This window comes from Bos indicus, chromosome 9, assembly GCF_029378745.1.
Source record: "Bos indicus isolate NIAB-ARS_2022 breed Sahiwal x Tharparkar chromosome 9, NIAB-ARS_B.indTharparkar_mat_pri_1.0, whole genome shotgun sequence".
Lineage (NCBI taxonomy): Eukaryota > Metazoa > Chordata > Mammalia > Artiodactyla > Bovidae > Bos > Bos indicus.
Window position 1 is genome coordinate 89568356 of NC_091768.1, and position 23792 is coordinate 89592147.

At 42.4% G+C, this 23792-nt stretch overlaps 1 protein-coding gene across 7 annotated transcripts in view; it reads right to left on the minus strand.

The window, feature by feature from the left end:
* Positions 1–292: 292 nt before the first annotated feature.
* Positions 293–23792, minus strand: part of SYNE1 (spectrin repeat containing nuclear envelope protein 1) — a 505866-nt gene continuing 482366 nt past the window's right edge. For all 7 annotated transcript variants that reach the window (XM_070796399.1, XM_070796398.1, XM_070796402.1 and 4 more), the window contains 6 exons: positions 17500–17700; positions 15947–16075; positions 13865–14077; positions 11127–11219; positions 9655–9713; positions 293–1273 (listed from right to left, as the gene is read on the minus strand). In XM_070796399.1, coding sequence (XP_070652500.1) covers positions 1033–1273; positions 9655–9713; positions 11127–11219; positions 13865–14077; positions 15947–16075; positions 17500–17700 — 936 coding nt within the window. In that variant the 3' untranslated portion in view covers positions 293–1032. The remainder of the gene's footprint in view (positions 1274–9654; positions 9714–11126; positions 11220–13864; positions 14078–15946; positions 16076–17499; positions 17701–23792) is intronic.

The window sequence follows — 23792 nt, forward strand, 5'->3', positions numbered from 1 at the left end:
GATGGAGGAGCCTGGTAGGCTGCAGTCCATAGGGTCACTAGGAGTCGGACATGACTGAGTGACTTCACTTTCATGCATTGGAGAAGGAAATGGCAACCCACTCCAGTATTCTTGCCTGGAGAATCCCAGGGATGGGGAAGCCTGGTGGGCTGCCGTCTATGGGGTCGCACAGAGTTGGACACGACTGAAGTGACTTAGCAGCAGCAGCAGCAAGTTGCATTCTTAGAAGTGCCTGCTTAATAGGGAAATTCAGAGTCATTTCTTTCGGAAGGAAAAAAAAGCACAGACAAAATATTTCATAGTATCTGTAATAAATGCAAATAAATTGATACAAACAAAACTTGGCTTTAGCAAACTGTACATACATAAATATCATTTCTTTTACTATAACATTCAACTTTTTTTTCACATAAAGCCTTCCATGATTTTTATTTATTACATCCAATGTTTCTTTATACCTTTAAAAAAAAGTGCCTTTTAGATTTACAGCTTGTGCTTCTAATGCAAGGTTAGAACATCATGCCCCCAAAGAAAACAAGGTAAAAAGGAAGCTGCCATATAAGCTCTTAAAAACTGTATGTTACAGGATCTTCAAATCTCTTCAGCACTGGTTGGCTGGTAGATTGTTCGATGCCAACATGGTGCTCAGGTAGCATCACTTGTTGAACGGATGGAGCAGCACTGTGGGAAAGCTGCCCAGATGGTCTCCGGAAGTCCCTGGGCACACACAGGATGGGCCAAGGGCCCAGAGTTCATGTGTCCAGGGAGCGGTGGAAATCTTGACTCTCTTGAGTGCTGAGGCTCAACCAGAATTTCTTCCCAGCTTCTGTCCTCTATGTGCCCTCCCCCATCACCATTTACCGTCGCCTCCGAAGCTGCGATTTGCACACATGGGAGGGGGAGGTGGGCGTCAGCTGCCGTACCGAGGGCGTCCGCCAAGACTCACGTCCTCTCTTTGCTCTTTTGGGATTGCCCTGGGCCAAATTCCTCCTTAGGCGACCAACAGCAATCTGCAGAAAGCATCTGCTTGGTTCAGAGAGGAGGAGGGCCGTTGGTGTATCTGAGCATGGGGTGGAATGATCGGGCAAAATTGTTGGAGAGGGCACAACTGTAGTCTTCCTCCGACATGGGGACTAGGCAGGCCAGCCCAATGAGAAGCAGCAGGAGGAGCTGAAGAGGAAGAGCCGCTCGGAGGACTCTGAACAGGAAGGCTCGGCCGGACCGGGCTGGCCGAGGCTCAGAAAGGGAGGAATCGGAGCCACCTCTTATGGACCTGAGAGAAGAATCGACATCAATAACTCAAGTATCCCCAGTGTTGGGTGGATGCTGCTGTATGCTTCCTCCCCTTTGGTTAGGCTGAACACAACCCAACCTGGCAGTTAGCTGCCAGCCTTCTGCAGTAAACCCAGGTGACCTACCCACCACCAAATGAAGAGTTGTTTGGAAACTGCACTGATGGAAAGCAGACATTTAGTCGGTTAAAGGTAACTAACTGGGTTCAAATTCCACCCCTCGATTTGGCAAAACCTTTTCCAACAAAGATAATTGCTCTACACACACTCCACCAGCATAAGTTAAGTAGACCCGGGATAATTAAAATGTAGATGTTTGATGCAGTACATTTTTGGTGTAAGAATATCAAGAGCAACATTAGGCACAATTAGTGGCTGTCGGGATGACACAAGGTCTTCCTCCCGTCTAGCTGTCCTGGACGTGCCAGAGTCCGTGTAGCAAGGACAAGGACAGCTGCAGTCGTTTTGCACAGACCCACGGAGTTGAATTAACCTTAGAGTATACCCTGGTTTCATCTTGCACTGAGTCAGCGACTGGCCTAATATTAGCGGATTCCAAGGCTGTAAGAGTAAGTGTGGCAGTGGAGTCAGTCTACACAACGCAGGTGCTGAATGATACTGAATCCAGGGTGATCCTTCTGTCACTGGCTCCATGAATTTGGGAAACAGACACACTATTTCTGAAGATAGACTGTGCCTTGAAAGCTCCTTCTAGACCCAATGTTCCACATTTTCCTATCTTCTTAAATTTCCCCATCTACTTTTGAAACAGTGCATTAGAGATGAAGCATGAACTTCAGAATTCATAAGAAAGACTGCCTGTGAAACACTGAATATGGAAATAGGCTCTGGGTGGGGGGTACTGCTTTCTCTTTGTAAGCATCCATTAATGTTTTGGTTACTAGTGCAGAAGAGGAGGAAAGCAATGTTATTTACAAGAGGAATTGTGTACACACACACACACAACATTGCAGAAGCAGAAAGAACAGATGTACCAAGGAGACTCATTCCCCACACCTAGTCTGAATTCTCTAATGGTTTGATGGTAAGGGCATTGATTGTGAGACCACAGGAGAGGGATACAGGTATGAACACTGTATTGGTCACTCTGTATGCTTATCTCATGAGAAAACACAGTCTCCAGCTACCTTGAAAAGAAAAGTGAAAGTCGCTCAGTCATGTCCGACTCTTTGAGACCCCAGGGATTATACAGTCCATGGAATTCTCCAGGCCAGAATACTGGAGTGGATAACGTTTCCCTTCTCTAGGGGATCTCCCTCATTGCAGGCAGATTCTTTGCCAGCTGAGCTACAAGAGAAGCCCAAGAACACTGGAGTGGGTAGCCTATCCTTTATCCAGCAAATCTCGACCCAGGAATTGAACCGAGGTCTCCTGCATCTCAGGCGGATTCTTTACCAACTGAGCTATCAGAGCTACCTTATTAGCCACTAATTTCGGAAGCCAGATTACACTGGTATCAGTGAGGAGTGGCACCAAAGAAAATGTTAAGATAAAAAACAGAAGTAATCCCCTTAAAAGGGAACAGAGGGACTACTCAAAACTCTTTCAATAAATTCACAAAGAAATATGTGAAACAAACAGTCTAGACCAGCCCCGTAGAAGCTCTGAGCAGCCGTGTACTATCCTGGGTTTCTATTGCAGCTCTCAGAGCGTGATTGAAAAAAACAGACCCCTGGCCTAAATTGGGACTGGGTTCTTTTCCGGTCTACAAACCTTGAACAACTGACTTCACCTCTATGCTACAACCTCTTCTTCAAATCCTTCAAATTAGACTAGACAGGCTTCCAACTTGCAAGCTCCGTGTTTTATGCACTTTATGTCTTCCAGTAATTGGTGAATGTAAAGAGGTTACCAACTGGGAGGCCACAAGAGTTCAATCACCATCTAGTGGTCAAATTGATTAACTGCCCTCTGCTAGGACCAATGCTCAGAAACACTGTTTTGTGAAGATGCGCTATGTGCGTGCACGCTCAGTCTCCTCTGGCTCTTTGTGACCCCATAGACTGTAGCCCACCAAGCCCCTTTGTACATGGGATTTCCCAGGCACAAGAACACTGGACCGGCTTGCCATTACCTTCTCCAGGGGATCTTCCTGACCCAGGGCATAAAAGAAGTCTGTCACATATCTATTAATTAGAACTTTCTCTAGCTACCTAACTGTAAAATATTCGTCCTGAGATAAAGCCTTAGAGTAGGTAGTCCATCTTCTGATTTTGTAGATAAATAACTAACAAAAGTTCACATTTACTCTTCTAACTGCTGGATAACAGAAGCATTTGTCTCTCACTTCATCCCCACAGCAGTCCTTGGTGTTCCTGTCCCACCTTCATTTTATAGCCGACGTAAAGGAGGCACAGAGGTTAGGCAACCCACTCGAGGTTACACAGCTAGCATGGCATAGAATGAAAATTTCAACTCTGGTATTCTAACTTTTAGAACTTAGGCTTTATAAATAGAGTAAATCACGTGCCCCAGTTGACAATTAAAGGAGGAGCTGTATGGACTTCCCTGGTGATCCAGTGGTTAAGACTCTGCCTTCCAATGCAGGGGACACAGGTTCGATCACTGGTCAGGGACCTAAGGTTCCACATGCCTTAAGGTGCAGCCAAAAAGTAAAAAATATAAAAAAGGAAGAGCTCCAACAGCATGTCTCTGTAATATTTTGCTGTTTGGTGGCATGAATGAAGGCCATCCAGGTCATATTTACATCATGGGTATCTCCCATGTAGAGGCAAAGAAGGCAATATCTTAAAATACTTGGAGATGAGTGGTTTCCTCATGTCTAGAATAAATGCTTTTAATCATAAAGCCTCACAGCTTTACAGAGACCACCAAGTCAGGATATGGACACAGGGACATTCTATTTTGAGGCAGCTGTACAACTGTGGGCAAGTAATTTAATCTCTCTGGCCTTCAGTTTTCTCATTTGCAAAGATGAGAGTGCATTAATCTCCTAAAAACTTCTTGGTTCTGACAGTTTATGAATTCAGTGGTTTAAAGTGTCTGGAGAAGGATGAGACAGTCACCCATGAGCTCTGGACTGAATGATCTGAAAATAGGCCCTGGTGAACAACACTCTCCACCTGTCAGCTATCTGATGACTTAAAAACAAAAGAGAGCTCCATGTTTTTTATTATTCAGTATCTGAATAAAATGAGGGAGATTTCAAACTGACTTTTTTCTTTAGGAGACACTTCAGGACATTAGTGATGGGCAGATTCATGCATATCATTAAGAATCTGACTGACAGAGCTGAACAGCCTGTTTGTCAATTATTAGCTTCTTTGAACAATTAAGCCAAAGATCGAGATCAAAACAAGGGCTACACATTGACTAGTCCACTCCTGAGAAAAGCAAGACAAGGTCACCATCTTTGGATGACAGGCTCAGATGCCGCAGTCTACTGAAGGACATGGCACATTTAACAGCATCAGAGCATTCTGTATCAACATTTAATTAGTGCAAGCTTTCTAATGTTGAAGAATGCCAGCCTGGGTAGAAATAATGGGCTAAGATGGGGACAAAGAGAACACACAGTGCTTAGTGATTTTCCATGCAGTTGACTGCTCTTGGAAATGTCCAGTTGGTCTACTGAAAACAATGCCGCCCGCGTGGGGCAATTACTAAGGTTTCAACAGTCCCAAAGTTCTCTCTCCTTAGGATGAACCTGTCCCTTCTAGTATTAATACTAGCAGGTTAATGATACCAAGTAAGTGAGTACTTTTAATATTTAATCTATTAATCTAAATTCAATTAAGTTTCAAGAGTCTTGGGGAATCTGACAGGAGGAAGAACAAAAATCTCTCACTCATCCCTCTCCAAGGGCCTTACTCTACAAACAGATGTGGTGGAGGCTGAGTTGACAGAGGAAAAACTAAATGTGTAAGCTTGCTTAAGGAACTTAATCAATGGAGATATTTCGGGTAACCTTGTCCTGCAAAAACATGCTTATTCTCTACAAGTAAACATTTATTTTATAATTTTTCTTACTCCCCTCACTCATTCAAATTTGAGGGTAAAAAAACTGCCTAGGCATTGTTTCATCTCTTTCCCAAAATATGTGTAGTTGTGGGCACTCTGGCCATGGAATTCTCCAGGCCAGAATACTGGAGTGGGTAGCCCTTCCCTTCTCCAGGGGAGTCTCCCAACCCAGGAATCGAACCCAGGTCTCCTGCATGGCAGGCAGATTTTTTATTAGCTGAGCCACTAGGGAAGCCCATGCCTATGAACACACCACAGCAAAGAAAGTCTCAGAAGGGCTGTGAGAAGCCTAAGGAGTGAGTGTGCATGTGGGGTGCAACTCATCTCAAAAATTTTACATCACCAAGGAAATAAAATGAGTTAATTCTGTGCATATGTCACTGAAACACAAATGAAAAGACACTTTCGACTCATCTTGTAACTTGTGAGCAAACACCGGTAGCAGAGGAATAGAAAATTTTGTGAGGAAATATCAGGTTGTCCGTGATCTTTTCTGTTCTTGTGTGAGTGATCTTTATTCCCTGGGTATGTGGTTCAGAAGACAAATTTTCAGAATCAACTTAGGGTTTGTCTCCCCTTATTCTAAAATGAATATCCTGGCTGGTCCAAAGCTATCTCAGGCAGCCCACGGTAGCCCCAGCCCTGGAACCGCTGTTTCAAGTAAGCCTCTCGGGAGGTGGTGCATTGGTAAAGAATCGCCTGCCAATGCAGGAGATGCGGGTTTAATCCCTGAATTGGGAAGATCCCTTAGAGAGGAAAATGGCAACCCACTCTGGTATCCTTGTCTGGTAAATCCCATGGACAGAGGAGGCTGGTGGGCTATAGAGTCCATGGGGTTGCAAAGAGTAGGACATGACTTAGTGACTGAGCACATATGCACACGCACGCACACACCCACACACACACCCATTAAGAGCCTGCAGTTGGGTGGAGTGGTTAACAAGCTAGGATTCAAAGTAAGAGAGACCTGGTTTCAAATTCTATATCTTCATGCCTCTATTTCCGGATATCCTTGTCTATAAAATTGGGAATGAACATGTTGGGAGGATTAAATAAGGAAATGAGATAACAGATATATAACGCTTAGCATGGTCCTTAGAATACACTAAATGCTAAATAAATGTCATCAACTTATCAATCTTATCTGTATGATTAAAGCAAGGGTGTGCTGACTCACACCCTCAGGGATATTGCTAGATTCAGCCTTTTCTTCCAGGGAAATAGCCCTGATTTATAGCAGTACTTTCAAAGAGGTGATATATTTTTCCAAAGTGTCTTAGTTGTTCCCAGGAAACACTGGGAATGCAGACCTCAAAATATACAAGAAACACAGTGGAGCCTGCCCTATAACTAACTGTCCTGTGCCAGGGTGTCCGGCCGCCTCGGGGGCAAGGTTGTTTTAGGCTGAGGCCTTTGAGAGCTTTGAATAAATAAATCCCCAAAGGAGGACAGAAAAGACCTGCAAAAAAAATTCCACAAGAAATTGAAGTGTTTACAGTGAGGCCCTCATGTACGTGTGAAAACCCCACTGTGCCTGCTTAAATGCTCCCTCGAACACATTTTAAAATGAGGTCTTTTTTCCCCTCTGTTTCAGTGTTTCAGCCAGTCATTCGCCCCTTATTCTGTCTCAGCTCTTTGTGTAGAAGGTGCCAAAGACTAAAGAGGCCCAGGGAAGATTTACATGTTACAATTCTCAGCTTTGGAATGAAGTCATCATTTCCCTCTATGCAGACTACGGAGGAGTTTTTCCTTTGCCTTGCAGGAAATTGGAGTAAAATCTTCCCATGTGTGAACTTCAACTAATCTATAGTAGAATTTTGAACACTAATTGGCTCTCAGGTTAGATAATTTCACATCAAAACTGGAGAAAAAAGTGTCAGCTGGGCCATCATAAACATGGCTTCAAAAAGCCATGCATCTTAAGTATGTTTAATCTCAAAAATTCTGAATAGTTATTAGGAATGTATGCTTTCAAATGTTTTGAATATTAAAGAGTCTTAATTTAGGGGATCCCTAGATTCTGACATATCACTATTCTTTTATGACACGAACCATATTGTATTAATTTTGTGGGTCCTGGGCCTAAATGTAGTAGGTGTATGGTAAACACTGGTATCAGTCCATTGTTAGCCCTAGAATATCATGTAAGAGAACAGAGGACAATGGCTCTAGAATCAATCTGAAATATACAGCAGGCAAACAACTGATATTCTTAATATCTGACTTTAAACCACAAAAAGAATATAAGAACCCTCCCTTCAAACAAATACCCAGCTTCTTTCAAGTCAGCCTCTTTGCTCTCAGAAAGAATACACGCCTAAAATTTTCCCATCACAGATGGCTGCGGTCAACGTTCTCAACTGTTTGTGCTTGGGCAATAACCTTTTGAAGTTTGCTGGGCCAGTGCAAGATCAAACGCGAGGTAATCTCCAGTCCAATGTAAAGGAACACCGTGACAGCCTGGATTGTGAGAGAAGTTAATTCTTTCCCAGCAGACTCTCCATGTTATTGTCCACGTGGCTGCACCCCAAAGAGAGGTGCCAAGGAGTTAAGGATCCAAGAATGTTCAACCACAATCCGCCTGCCAAGGTGTTTGCCAACGTTTGCCATTCAGGTGAGGATCATTTGTATTTCAGGTCCTGTAAGCAGCAAAGTGGACACCGTGCTGTGTGCTCAGAAAGATGTTAATCAACAGTGCTGGACAGAGCAGAGCTGAAGGCACCTTGCGGATGTCACACTGAGAACGTGGCTGCCCCAGCTGCAAAGCCCCATTAGGAAATGTGTCGAAGCCCTTGCTGCCCTGAGAAATGAGGCCTTTGACATTTCATAAGGCCGGGTGGCTGTCTGAAAGAACAGGGGAAATCGGGAACCAAAGGGTGGTTGCTACCAGTATGGATACTACTAATAACATAAGAGCTTTTCCCCTTCTCATCACCATCATTTACGTCAACTACAGAGTGTGTCTCTGGTATCCTTAAAGGAACTGTGGGGACAGGACGCCCCGTCTCTGTCCATGACACATCAGTAATTTGTGGCGAGAAGATGGACTTCATGAAACAGTGATCTCTCTACAGTACATGATGTCTTTTTTTATAGGGGGCTAAGAAAACATCAGCACACCTGGAGAAGCCCATCGTGATCTTCAAAAATCCCCATGAGTTTTTCTCCATTCATGTTTTATTATTGATATTTTGTTACAGACCCCCCCCCCAAAAAAAAGCCCCACAAAACTGTCATCAAACCAAACCAAAGGGAAAGAAAAAAAAAAAAAGCAAAACATAGTGAAGGGAAGCTTAAAACCAGAAAGCAGATCATGATCTGTTCTATACTACACAGCTGACTGAAAACGACCAGAAGCAAAGGCTGGTCCCTTTAGCACACAGCTGGAAAGCTAACACTCTGACTCAGGGCCTGTTTGTGCTTCCTCATCCCCCACCCTCCTTCCAGGAACTGAGATTCCAGCTCAGTGGTGAGACAAACCACTTTTAAAAGTGAACTTCTGGCGACTGGAATGAAGAGTCAGCTTCCACGGACAGTATTTTCAAAAAGTTGTCTGGGGAAATGTGAACTGATTAGTGAAAGGGCCGGGGGCACAGACGTCACACCGACAATGAAGAAGGCAAAGCATCAGTAACTGCAGAGACAGGGACTGTTGGAAGCCAGGCGTAAAGCAGAGCGGCAGCTGTGAGGAGGCTATCTGGAGGTCCCCGGGCGGGGGGGAGACTGACTGCTCGTTTCCAGAGGGAAAGAGCTGGCCAAGTGTCAGGAAGGTAAGTGTGTGTGCTGGCTGAAGAGGAGTTTTAGGAGAAGCAGAAAAGAGAAGGTGCTTATAAATTTTAAGTGATATCAGATTAGGACTTGCCATGTTGAGACTCCAAAACCCACCATCTGGATAAAACACGAAAATAAAATAAAAAGCTGGGGGTGTTAGTAGATTTTATTCAGATTTGTGGGTTCTGGGGATGGTAAAATAATTCATTGATCTATACCTATCTTATTGTAAAATCTAGAAATAAAGAGGATGATAAAATTCTGCCATGAATCAAATGGCACTGTGCCATCAGTGACGTTGAATCTTTATGAGGACACAGAATAAACATCATTGGATGAAAAGTACTGGATGGCCTATGTATAGTTAAACAAAATTTTGGTAGGGTCCAAATATTTTACGCTCTGAGATTTTCTCGTACTTTCCACTTAGAAAATTCTCTCTCAATTTATTAGGAAAGGGTGTGGACTGAAAAGAGTAGTTTCTCAACTACCCTGAGGCAGACCAAATAGAGGCCTGACTAAATCATGGACAATTTTCATCATCCTCTTGGAGTTCTAGAACAGTGTGGAAACCAGGAGAATAAGGTACCTGCTATGTGGACTGTTGACAGAGGGTCCAGGCTGTGAGAGACTACATTTGCCTCGTGGCTGTTTGCAATGAACAGGGGTAAAGAAAGAAGAATGTTCAGTCCAGGCAAATAAAGACGAGCTACTGATGAAAACTAAAAGTGCAGCAAAGGAAATATAAACCAAATGCAATGATCAGTACCCACGAATCAAGGAAACTGGCTTTTCTTTGGTTGAAGAAGCAAAATCAATGAACATCTATATTACTCATCACTGAAGAAACATGGATGGTGGTTTGGCATGCATATCACAGAGGGTACATTTCCCCCTCTTTTGTGGTAAAAACATAAATGACTACACCACCGAAAGATCTCTGCATATTTAATTACAATGAATATAAACTGCAATATGTTACGTTACGGATTTCAAATATACTTTACATATTTTTTCATCTTCCAGTACACTGGAACAATATTACAATTCTTGGCAGGTAGGTCAAAAATAATGATGAAGTGAGACTGTTCTGTGTATAGTGATGAAGACTCAATAAGTTAAATACTCAAATAAAGGCTAAAATTTGACTTGAAAAGCCAGTATTCCTTCACATTCTTAAACTAGGATCTACAGGAAACTAGTGAATGTAGTAAAAATAAAAAAAAAATTCTAAAAAGATAATAACATTAATCAGCATAGAATTTAAGTGTTTATAACAAAAAATACAAATGAAATCAATATTTCTAAAAAGTAAAGAAATGGAATGATAATCAAAATGAATATAATCATAAAGCCAGACCAAAAAAAAAAGAAAAAAAACAAAACGAAAAACGAGCCTCTAATTACACAGAGAAATCAAGGTAGAGAGGGTAGCAGGGGCCAAAACTGGTCTTTTCTTCCTCATTGTGTGCCAGGGAGACAGCCCCATAACAGGCCTTGTGCGTGAGTTTTCTTGAGCTGGTGCCACTCTGGGGGCAATACAGTCACAGAAAACCTTCAAGACCACCTTCAGGAGATTCTCTGCTTGAGAGTCAGCAGAACCCCCGTTGGTCTTATAAACTCAATGGTCTCGTGAGGTGCTCGGTTTTGTCCACCTCTGCCTGAGGCGCCCCTCTATGTGGAGCCGACCTTTCTGAGGTGGACTATGGCGGTGGTGGTTTGAAGGGAGGGGCCGCCAAAGGGACAAGGGGCACCGTTGTATTAGAAATGGCCCTTGGAGCAAGAAAAATAATTTGTCTCCCTGCTTATGAACCGCAACGTTGAACCCTGATTCTTCTGAAAAACGGAACTGTTCTTTTCGCTCCTGAGTGCTTGTGGAGAGGGTTCAAGGCAGGACTGAGGAAATGGAGCTCTTCCGTGTCACAGAGTGACAACCCCACGCTGCCTGAGGACCCCTGCTCTGCAAGGGGAGAGCCCTTGGACCCTGCGTCAGGTACAAAGGCCGTCGCGCCCCCGTGTTCCCTCCCTTGGGCCAACTGAAAGTAACCCGTGGGAAGTTACCGTTTTCTGTCTGTTTGGGGTACTTCTTCCCGAGGTAGGACTCACAGATCCTGAGGTGTCCAGTTCGTCAGCAGAAGACCAGGAAGACAGATCCTACGTGAGAAACAGATGCTCTTAATGATGTCACGTCCCAGAGCCATGGTGGCTTTGCGATCTGCAAAGTATTTCCCACCCCATCCCCATCTTTGGGAAAAAGAGAAGGGGAGGAATAGAAATGCAGACGTAGAGAAGACATGTGTGGACATGGCGGGGAGTGGGGGCCACAATGGATGAACTGGGAGATTAGGATTGACATAAATACATGACCATGTGTAAAACAGAGCTAGTGGGACTCTGCCTTATAGCACAGGGAGCTCAGCTCAGCGCTCTGTGGTGACCTAGAGGAGTGGGGTGGGGGTGGAGAGTGGGAGGGAGGTCCCCGAACGAGGGGATGTATGTACGCGTATAGCTGATTCATTTAGTCGGACAGCAGAAACTAACAACACTGTAAAGCAACTATACCCCAGTTTAAAAAACAAACAAAAAATAGAATCGGACAGTTGCAGTAAAAGCAGAACCTAATTCTTCTACTGTGTTGGGCTTTCCTGGTTGTAGTTTGGGCTTTCCAGAAAATAGAGGTATTTATTTATTTAATAGCTATGTTTTAATAGCTAGGTATTTAAGAGCTCTGTCATTACTGGGTCACTTGAAGCTTTGTCATCTCACACGCTAGTAAAGTAATGCTCAAAATTCTCCAAGCCAGGCTTCAGCAATACATGAACCGTGAACTTCCAGATGTTCAAGCTGGTTTTAGAAAAGGCAGAGGAACCAGAGATCAAATTGCCAACATCCGCTGGATCATCAAAAAAGCAAGAGAGTTCCAGAAAAACATCTATTTCTGCTTTCTTGACTATGCCAAAGCCTTTGACTGTGTGGATCACAATAAACTGTGGAAAATTTTAAAAGAGATGGGAATATCAGAGCACCTGACCTGCCTCTTGAGAAACCTATATGCAGGTCAGGAAGCAACAGTTAGATCTGGACATGGAACAGACTGGTTCCAAATAGGAAAAGGAGTCCGTCAAGGCTGTATATTTGTCACCCTACTTATTTAACTTATATGCAGAATACATCATGAGAAATGCTGGGCTGGAAGAAGCACAAGCTGGAATCAAGATTGCTGGGAGAAATATCAATCACCTCAGGTATGCAGATGACACCACCCTTGTGGCAGAAAGTGAAGAGGAACTAAAAAGCCTCTTGATGAAAAGTGAAAGAGGAGAGGGAAAAAATTGGCTTAAAGCTCAACATTCAGAAAACGAAGATCATGGCATCTGGTCCCATCACTTCATTGGGAAATAGATGGGGAAACAGTGGAAACAGTGTCAGACTTTATTTTTTTGGGCTCCAAAATCACTGCCGATGGTGACTGCAGTCATGAAATTAAAAGACGCTTACTCCTTGGAAGGAAAGTTATGACCAACCTAGACAGCATAGTAAAAAGCAGAGACATTACTTTGCCAACAAAGGTCTGTCTAGTCAAGGCTATGGTTTTTCCAGTGGTCATGTATGGATGTGAGAGTTGGACTGTGAAGAAAGCTGAGTGCCAAAGAATTGATGCTTTTGAACTGTGATGTTGGAGAAGACTCTTGAGAGTCCCTTGGACTGCAAGGAGATCCAACCAGTCCATACTAAAGGAGATTGGTCCTGGGTGTTCATTGGAAGGACTGATGCTGAAGCTGAAACTCCAATACTTTAGCCACCTCATGAGAAGAATTGACTCATTGGAAAAGACCCTGATGCTGGGAGGGATTGGGGGCAGGCAAAGAAGGGGATGACAGAGGACGAGATGGCTGGATGGCATCACTGACTCGATGGAAGTGAGTCTGAGTGAACTCCGGGAGTTGGTGATGGACAGGGAGGCCTGGCGCGCTCCGATTCATGGGGTCGCAAAGAGTTGGACACAACTGAGCGACTGAACTGAACTGAAGCTTTATCATTTCTCAGTGACGGGAATGGACTGACATGAAGTGGGTGATGGAATCTGCCTTAGAGCTGCAGGATATTCAGGCTGGAGAGACAGCACATTGGTCATCCAACAGCCACCCTTTTTAGCATCAGAGAAACTGTACTGTTTCTGGCACCTGCTGTTACTGGGAGTAGATATTTCTTTCGCCTACAGTGTGTTTGTGTGTTCATGACAGGATTTCACAAGTGAATGTCTGAAGTCTTACCTGCAAAAGCATTTCTTAAAACCAACAATATTACTACGATGCAGTAGATTTACCAATAAATAAAGAGATAAACAAACAAGTAAATAGATAAATAAAAGCTAGTAGAGAACACTTCTTATGACTTAACTGTCATCTATGTCGGGAGAATTCATGCCTTCTAAGGTCTGAATACGAAACTCATGTGTGCCAGTGGCTTGTGACCTCCTGTAGCTGTGTTACTGAAAGCACATGCATTCTTAAATAAACTGGGTAAAATAAAATGCCACAATTGTGGTGCTAACAGGGTCAGCAGTAATGGTTACAAGAGGATTTTCGGATGTAACAGAATCAAAAGTAGTGTCCTGTTAACGAAAGTTTTCGAGTCGCTTTTTTATTTTGAGCCAGATTTGTAAGAGCAGTGATTGAAAGAAAAGACACTCTATTCTGACAAGTACTCCATTCAGAGTCTTTCTGAAATGGATAAAGATGGTGCTTGTTTGGTCTCCTGCAGGAAATTCGACACAATGATGTCTGTTGAGAGCTTACCTGCTGACTGCTTGACATGTCTAATAACTTCTCCAGCTCCTTGATATGACGACTGACCTCCTTCAAGAGAAGTTTGAGTCGATTTCCAATTACGTGGACTTTTTCTTTGGCTTCTAAACAGTCTGTGCCTTCAGCATTCACCAACAGTTGGCAAGACATGTCTTGCAGTGAGGCCACTTTGAGTTGAGATTCCAACAGCTCATGTCTTATTTGCTAAGAATATAATAAAAAATATTTTTCTGAGAATTTCTGATACTTGGAGAAAGTGCCTATGTGCAGGATGACATCACTTTAACTCAGTGGACAATTATACCTAAGCATCACACGAGGAAGGATATAGCAGCAATGACCTTTGGGAATCAGGGACATATGTTCTAATCCTACCTCTCCCAAAAAGCATCCTATAAAATCCTTGAACCTTTCTGATCTGTTTTCTCATTTGGTGGTGGTTTTTTTTTCAGTCACTAAGTTCAACTCTTTGTGACCCTCACGGACTGCAACATGCCCCCCCTGTCCTTCACTATCTCCTGGAGTTTGTTTAAATACACGTCTGTTGAGTCTGTGATGCTATCTAACTGTCTCATCTTCTGCCACCCCCTTCTCCTCCTGCCCTCAGTCTTTCCTAGCATCAGTCTCTTTTCCAATCAGTTGGCTCGTCAAATCAGATGGCCAAAATATCTGAGCTTCAGCTTTATCATCAGTCCTTCCAATGAGTATTCAGGGTTGATTTCCTTTAGGTAAAATGGTGATATTAATTCCTGCCTGGTCCACAGTATTATTGGAATAATACTGCATATTATTCAAGTCACCAATATTCACCACTGCATATTGGTGAATGCATGTCAAATTATTTAAAATATAAAGTATTATGCAAATGATCCATAAAATAATCATTTAAAAAGAAAAGTAAAACTAACATAAATGCAGAAAAACTCAGCTTGGTTGAGGTATACTCTGATATCTATTTGAGATTTTTAAAAAAGGTATACGGGTGATTCATCACTCACAACTTAATGTCTGAGGTCAAAAGTCTGGTGAAAATGTAGCTGCATAGCTATTTCCTCTGGGTTTCTAAGACCTTTATAGTACTGAACTAAAAGCTGCCAATTCTGTTGGTTAGGTCACTGTGAGTGTTAAATGTTAAGAAATAGCATTTTAAAAATACAGAAAGTGACAAAGTGCAAATTATTTTCTCCTAATGGAACTCAAATATGCTTCCTTATCTTCCATAAAATCACTTAAGTATATGGCACATTATATTGTCCGAAGTTCTTTGCATAAGAATCTACACAAAAATCTTGCAAATATCCTTTTGAATTTAGTACTAGAAAAAGTTTCCTATTCCTTGAAAACTAGTATATTTCCTTTTTGTCAGGTAATGAAAATCGTTTAACTTACCATGTTTCCCTTGTCTTAGATTTCAGAAAACTTGATACTGAAGTTGAATCTACATACTTAATTCTTCTTAAGAATCCTTAATGGTCTCTATTTTAATAGATTCTCTATTTTAATAGATTTAATGTCCTTTTATTATCAGTTATCCGAAATAGTATTGTGACATAGATTCAATATATAAAGTTTAAATTAGAAATAAATTGTAAATAAGAATAGAACTGCCTTGATAAAATGAGGCTAATTAAGATGAAGACCATCTGAGGACTTCCCTGGTGGTACAACAGTTAAGACTTTGCCTTCCAATGCAGGGGATGTGGGTTTGATTCCTGGTCAGGGAGCTAAGATTCCACATGCCTAGTGGCCAAAAAACCAAGAACATTAAACAAAAGCAAGATTGTAACAAATTCAATTAAGACTTTAAAAAAATGTCTCAGAAAAAAAACTTTTTACAAAAGTCTATTAAAAAATTAGCTTAAAAAAAACAAAGATGAAGACAGATTTTTAGATGAGCAATGGCTTTAGAACAAGATTCTAAAGCCAGCATATGCCATCTTCTATGCACATGCTTGCTTCACAGAGATGAGAAATCATGAGGGGTAAAAAAGACTAAGAGACTACAACATAAAAGGTAAACAAGCACAACCAACTATAACATAAGCAGAGGCTGTCCAAGCCCACATATCTCACCTTAAGCTGTTTGTGATGGTCCTGAAGTATTTCTGCATCAAGGTTAGAATCAATGGGGACAATTTCATTTTTCCTTCTGTCGATGTTCTCCAGCATAAGCAGCAAACCGTGACTCATTTCATGAAAATCCTATGGAAAAAATAAAATATGGAGCATAAAATCGTCTTGAATGAGACATTTTTCTTTCTCTCACAGCTTAAATACCCATGCATTACAATTCCTACCATTGGTTTTCAGATCTTATACACAACTCCTTTCTAAGCAAGGCACTGAAGTTATTGTAATTATCTGAGTTCAAGTTCTTACCAAAAAACATCTAATTTATTACTCTAGGGAAAAATTAGACATAAGGAAAACTGGCATCAAATACTGAGTTCCTAGGGCTCTAACACAGATTGGAGACAAGAACTCTCTTCCTCTTTCTTCCTCCTGTATTCAAATTTTTCCAACATTAAAAAGAAATAATTATTTGGCTGTGCTGGGTCTTAGTTGTGGCATATGGGATCTAGCTCATTGACTAGGGATTGAACCCAGGACCCCTGGACTGGGAGCACGGGGTCTTAGCCACTGGACCACCAGGGATGGCCCCAAATCTTTCCATCTTTGAAGGCCTAAATTCAATCCCTTCTCTCCACACATCCATGTGTTCATTTAATCAAGGTATGGTTATGGAAGATCTCCATGGTGGGAGATGCTAAACTAGAGATGGGGGAAGCCACAGCTTGGGTACCTGCTTCAAGCAGCTATTACTCTTGGGGGCAACTACAATCCTGGAATACAGGCTTCTCATCCTGCTCAGATTATAACCCAAACTCCTGGCCCTGCCCACAAAGCCCTGCATGATCTGTCTCCTGACCACCTCCTGGATCTTTCTTGGCCATTTGTCTCCGATCACACTGGCCTCTGGCCTCCTTCTGTCCTTGAAGATGCTAAGCCCTTTCCTGCTTCTGAGACTTGCCACTTGCTTGACCTCCTTCATGGCAACATCCTTCCGGTGTCAGCTCAAACATTCATACGACTTCCCTGCTCACCATTCCAAAGTGCTTTCATTCGGTTACCCTTATCATATCTGGAAGTAGCTTGGTTAAGCATTTATTTGCATTTTTGTTGTCCATCTTGCCCAACAAAAGCAAAGGCTTGGCTATCTCCTGCCTGCTTAGTGCAGTGTCTGTCATGTGTGTAAACACTGGGCAAGTAACTGTGGTCTGAATGAATGGGTAGACATTTGTAATGCTCTCTTGGATGTCTCCTAATGTGCTCAGAAAACATCTGTTGAATGAATACATGAATGAGTCAAAGGAGGAATGGTGAGGCTGAGATAAATTGATGGGAATAGTCTCTTGCAAATTCTAAAGGACATGGGGTTTTTCAACTCTGGGTCATATGTACACATTCTCCAGTAAAATGAAAACTGGGCACAAAGTTACCTCACATGAATACTGACTTTGGGAAGTAACTGCATCCCTCTAGTGATCTTGATAAATTGAGTTACAGACTCAGCCACACTGGAAGTGTTGGATTCTGGAACGTGGCCTGCCCAAAGCCCCACAGACCTGGCACTGCATGAGCGCATCCTGGAGAAGACCCCGCCACTCCTCCAGCAGGGAGCACACGCGTTCCCACCGCCCGTTCATCTGGGACAAGCGGTCCTGAAGATCCTGGCTCTCCTCCCGGCCAGGCTGAGTGAACTCGGAGCTGCACAGATGGATGGACAGGATGATGGCTTTGCGCTGGTCCACAGCTTTCTGGAGCTCCTGCAAAGAGAAAGGAGAACAATCAAACAAGGAAAACAACAATAAAAACGTTAAAGAGATATAGTCTGAGACCTCTGGAAATGCTTCACCCAAATTAAAAAGATCCATTAATTAACACTGGCCTTATAGCAAGATGGCTAAGGTACACACCCCTGGGGACCACACTGGAGCTAAAAGAATTGGATCAGATATAGACTTACTGACATAAACGGGTCTTAAGAAAATACAGTTGTAAGTGAAAGAGTCATAAACAGATTGCTATAGGCTACAAAACAGCACTTATGCAATTTAAAATTTATTGTGCACATACAAATCCACATTTTTCAGGAATACATGTGAAAAAAGAAGATTAAAACTTTGGAATGGTTGCTATGGGTTTGAGGAATGGGGATTAAGAAACAGTGGGAGAAAAGGGATAGATAAATAAAATTAAGGAGCTTTTCAGGAAGCAAAGATGATCCTGGGCAGTGAACTAAAGAGTAGGATGAAGTCAGCCCCTACCATGGGAGTCCAACAACAAACCAACCAAAACAAACCAAACACAGCATCGTCCAACAGTTCTGAGCAGCAGGAAATGTGCTCTTAGTTCCAGCGTACAAATTCAATTTCAGTAGACTAATGCTACTCATTGGGCTCCAGTATCACTGTGGACAGTGACTGCAGCCATGAAATTAAAAGACACTTGCTCCTTGGAAGGAAAGCTACAGCAAACCTAGACAACATATTAAAAAGCAGAGATATCACTTTCCTGACAAAGGTCCATATAGTCAAAGCTGTGGTTTTTCCAGTTAGTCTTGTTTGGATGTGAGAGTTGGACCACAAAGAAGTCTGAGTGCTAAAGAACTGATGCTTTCAAATTGTGGTACTGGAGAAGACTCTTGAGAGTCCCTTGGACTGCAAGAAGATCAAACCAGTTAATCCTAAAAGAAATCAACCCTGAATATTCATTAAAAGGACTGATGCTGAAGTTGAAGCTCCAATACTTTGGCCACCTGATGTGAAGAGCCAACTCACTGGAAAAGACTGAGAAGGATTAAGGGCAGGAGGAGAAGGATTAAGGTCAGGAGGAGAAGAGGGTGACAGAGGATGAGACGGCTGGATGGCATCATAGACTCAATGGACATGAGTTTGAGCAAACTCTGGGAAATAGTGAAGGATGGGGAAGCCTGGAGTGCTGCAGTCCATGGGGTCTGCCCAAGAAGCAGACATGACTTAGCTGCTGAAAACAATGCTACTCAAAGTTGTGCGCATAGGTATGAAATGCACCGCTTGGTAAGAAAGCAGATTCCTAGGCCCTGGCCTCCAGCTGTTCTGACGTCACAGGCACCGACAGTCAGTGGTCCACAGCCTGAGAACACTGCCTCTGCCACAGGCCAGACTTTTTGAGATGATAAAGAGAATAAATAGTATTTGATCAGCTAACAAATTTAGCTTGGTTTCACAAAAAACAGAACAAAAACAAACAGGTGACTGATGTGTTACTGTGTGTATTTCCCCAAAATCTAGAACTAAATTTCAAGAACTTGAGTACAAGCTTATACATTAATCACTGAATATCTTGGTACTGTTTAAATGTTCCCAGATCAAAGTAGAGTCAATGACCCTATAGATCACATCGACCCAGGCTACATTTTCTTATAATTCTCACCATTTGTTATGTTTCCAACTTGTCTTAATTTTCACTTTTAAGTGGATTCTTAATATGCCATGATATAGAACCAACCACAAAAAAGTACAAAAATCTGCAAATATTGTAGAAAGTACTAGGTTATTCCACATATTTATCCTCAGAAAACAGATAGGAAAGATAGGGGAGGGATGGATAAGAGGGTGGCTTTTTCTTATCACATAGGCTGACTTTCAAGGTCTCAACTTTTCCACCCTGATCTCACTTAGGCCTCAGATTCTGGCCAATGTTTGCTTCATCAACCTTTTAAGGAACTGATTACAATGCAACACTGCCTTACATTTTCCTGGAGAGACACTCAAGTAATTTAAGCACTCTTAAAAAAAAAAAAAAAAGTAATCCAGAGTGCCGGGAGCCGGCATATTGCATATTGAGTGCATATTGCATATTGAGTGCAGCACTTTTCAGGATCTGGAATAGCTCAACTGGAAATTCTATCACTGCCGGTAGCCAGCGTGAGGAACTCCGCCCATGACAAAGGTCATGAGGAAGGAGGCTCGGCATACGCAAAGGCGGGATCGAGCTTCAGGAGTCCCCCTGGAAATTCTCGAGCATATACCCCCAAAACCAGAGTCTGCCTACTTTCTGCTTTGTGCTTTTACCTACACCTCTGACTTTACGGGGGGCTGTCCCCCACTACCTCTCTGAAAAAAGTTAGCTTACAGCTCCAGTTAATAATTCCTGGGTGTGACAGTGTTTAACCTACAAACTCCTTTGGAAATCCTCTAGCCTGCCTGAATAGGTTTTTCCGGCCACATGTGATTGTTCAGAGCCTCCCAACTGTGAGAGGCAGGAGATGTTCTAAACTGTCTAAACACAGATTCTTTTGAGTAGTTAAAAGATTGATTAGAAATTGTATTGGTGAAGGGATTTTCACTTGTTGGGCCAATGTTTGCTGCTAAGTTCCCATATCCCTTACCTGCTGTGTCCCTGGCAGTGTATTGGTTAATATAATTGGTGTAAATAGTAGCTTTAATGTTTGTAACCTGGGACCCTTGAGTTAATTCTTTTTGTAGCCCACCACACCTTTGCGCTGTACGAATGCAACTTTATCTAATGCTTTTGGAGGGTGGCTCCTGACCAATCACCTTTAGAGAAAAATAAGTTTTCTGAAGAAAAGGTCTTAAAATGTTAACAGGCCTCCGGGCCAGAAGATGATGCAAATCACCTAAGCTTTTGCATATGATAAGTTTGCAGGAAGAAAGCCTGGTTTGCTGCAAGACTCTACCCCTTCCCCCATTATCCTCTGTGCATAACTTAAGGTATAAAAACTACTTTGAAAAATAAAGTGCGGGCCTTGTTCACCGAAACTTGGTCTCACCATGTCGTTCTTTCTCTTACCTTCTGGCTGAATTATTCAGCCTCTTTTCTCCACTGAATTTCCTCACTGAGCTATCCTTATTTCAGCCTCTTTTCTTCACTGAATTTTCCTACTGAGCTATCCTCATTCTATTACTCTTTATATCCTTAATTAACGTTTAATTAAGCAATTGTTTCCTGATCTTCGCCTACGCCGTCTCTCCTTCGAATACCCTGGATCAGCCGGGGCTGGTCCCCGGCAGGTGGCGCCCGAAACAGGGATTTTCGAAGGTAAGCTCCCAAAGCAATCAGAGCCATCAGCCCTATTGCTCCCCGTTCTCGGAACAACTGGGTGACCAGCCCTCTTGTTCCCCCACGGAGCAGTTTGGGTGACCAGCCCTACTGCTCCTCCCTTGGAACAGTTTGGGCCATCAGCCTACTGTTCCTCCCCCGGAACAATCTGGGTCACCAGCCCTATTGTTCTTCCAATGTTCGGGACGGCTAGGACCCCACTCAAGGGTGCCGCGGACCCCCCTGTAGGATAGACAGGGCGAGAGGAGTGGGAAGTGTTGAAAGTGTTAAAGAGTTAGACTTAGAGAAAGAAAACGGTTTTCTGAAGTTAAAAGGCCAAAGAAAAGCCTGATCGTTTAAAAGCTAAAAGCTTTATCTTCTATTATACTTAATTTTCTGACATGGGTAACACTGAAACTAAGAATGGCAACTCTTTATACAAGTAATCTTGAAACTGTTAAAGAGGCTACTGTTAATTTAGATACTTGGGTGAAGGTAAAAAACAACTAAAAACGTATCCTATAAATATGATTAAAAATGTTCTGGACCCTCATCATGAGGCTGTGGGATAGTCTATGGGAGAGGCTATAGCGGTGGATGGTAGTGGGTCTCCACCTTCTGCGCAGATCATATTTTCTGCCATTGACGAAGAAAAGGAGGGAGACTGTGCTCTACCTCCGGAGGAAGGAGAGGGCTTACAGGACGCTGCGGCCGGGCGCCCTGGAGAGACCCCTCCCCCTCTACACAAACCTTTAAAATTTATCCAACAATTTCTGATTTAAGGCGACTACTCCACCTCCGCTTGCACCTCCCAGGGCCTAAAAATTCCCCAGTTTACATCCAAAGTCTCCCAGAGCATTGCCTAAAGCTAAAAAAGATAAAAAAGATTTCTTTCAAACAAAGGAGCTTTTTTTAAAAAAATACACAATATACAGAGCCTGCTCCTTGCAAAAAACCCCCTCAGGGGGGCCTCACCCAAGCAAAAAAAAAAAGAAAAACAAACAAACAAACAAAAAAAGGTGAAAAAGAAAAAAGGAAAGAAAATAGAGAAAGATCTAAAGATAGAGAAAAAGCTAAAGAGTGAAAAAGAGAGAAGAACGGAGAAGGAAGGAATCAGGGAATGCAGCAAGATAGAGAAAGGAAGTTTAAAAAGGAGATAACAGAGAAAAAGATAGAGAAAAAGAAAAAAAAAAAAAAGATTAGGGAAGAGAAGAGGGTAAAGGGAAAGAAACGAAGGAAAGAGAAGGGTAGCGAAAAAGGAAGGGGGAGAGAAAAGTGAGAAAAGCAAGAAGAGAGGAAGAGAGAGAGAGACTGTAAGAGACGCTGTGACCAGGTGTCCTGGCGAGCTCCCCCTCCCCCCCACCCCCACTGCACAAACCTTAAAAAAAAAAAAAAAAAAAAAAAAAAAAAACTTATCCACCACTTTCTGATTTAAGGCCATTGCTGCCGCCTCCGTTTGCGCCTTCCAGGGCCCAAGAGTTCCCCACTTTGCCCCCAAAGCCTCTCAAAGTGTTGCCTAAGCCTGAAAAAGATAAAAAGTTTTTTAAACAGTAGAGATTTTAAAACAGACTGCGTGCACAATATGCAGAGCACGCTCTTTGGAGAAAACCCCCTCAGGGGGGGTCTCACCCAGGCTAAGAAAAAAGCAGACCGGTAAGGAGATTTAGCAACAATTTTAACCCCTGACTTGCGGTTGCTCCGATTCCAATGAGAGTGGCTGGCCCCCTGCCTGAGGGCATTGTAGGACTTGTGCTAGGGTGTAGCTCGCTTTCTTTTCAAGAAATTTTGGTGGTATATAGTGTAGTAGATTCTGATTATATTAGAGAAATTAAAAGTTTTGATCTCGCTGCCTACCAAAACTGTGCAAATTAATAAAGGTCAAAAAATAACACAGTTTTTGCTTTTACCTTATCAGGCAGGAAAAAACTTGACTTCTCAAGCTAAGAGCCACAGAGCATTTAGATCTAGTGATCTAGCCTTTTGGGTGCAGAAAATTACAGCTCCAAGGCCTTTAAAAGATCTTTTAATTCAAGAAAATAAACTGTCAGGGCTATTAGACACAAGAACAGACGTCTCTTAACATTGCTGGGAAAGACTGACCCAGCTCCTGGCCAACACATACTACTGAAAATGAGTTGAGATTAGAGAAAGTGATATGCGGGTTGAGAATGCTGTAGAGAAAAAGGTGAGGGAGAGTTTAAAACCTTAAAAAATAGTGAGTTCCCCGTTGCTGGAAGTATTCAAGCAAAGATTAGATGGTTGCTTGTCATCTAAAAAGCTATAGACCAGATTTAGGTTACAAAACGATAACTGGAGAAGCTTATTAAGATGTTGTGCAACACCTGTTTACTTGCTTCTCATATTTAAGTCGGCCAAAAGTTTTAAAAAACTGATAATGCCCCTTTGAAGCTGTGGAGAGATTGTTTACTAACTTTAAATGATTTCCAAAAATTATTAGGAGACATTAATTAGATATGCCCACATTTAAAACTGACTACTGCAGATTTAAAGCCTTTGTTTAATTGCTTAAAAAGCGATCCTAATTCCAGTTCTAAGAGAAAGTTGACTAATAAGACAGACGGCTCTTGTTAAAGTAGATGAGACTTTAAATGATCAGTTAATTAAGATTAATATTACCAAAAGATGAGATTAAATTATTCTTCCCACAAAACATACACCTACAGGATGCTTGTGACAAAAAGGCCCATTGGTTCCATCTACCAGTGACCCCAAGAAAAATAGTTTTATCTTATCCCAGCTCAGTGGCACAATTAATTATAAAAAGAAGAAAAAAGAAGTGTAGAACTTTTTAGAA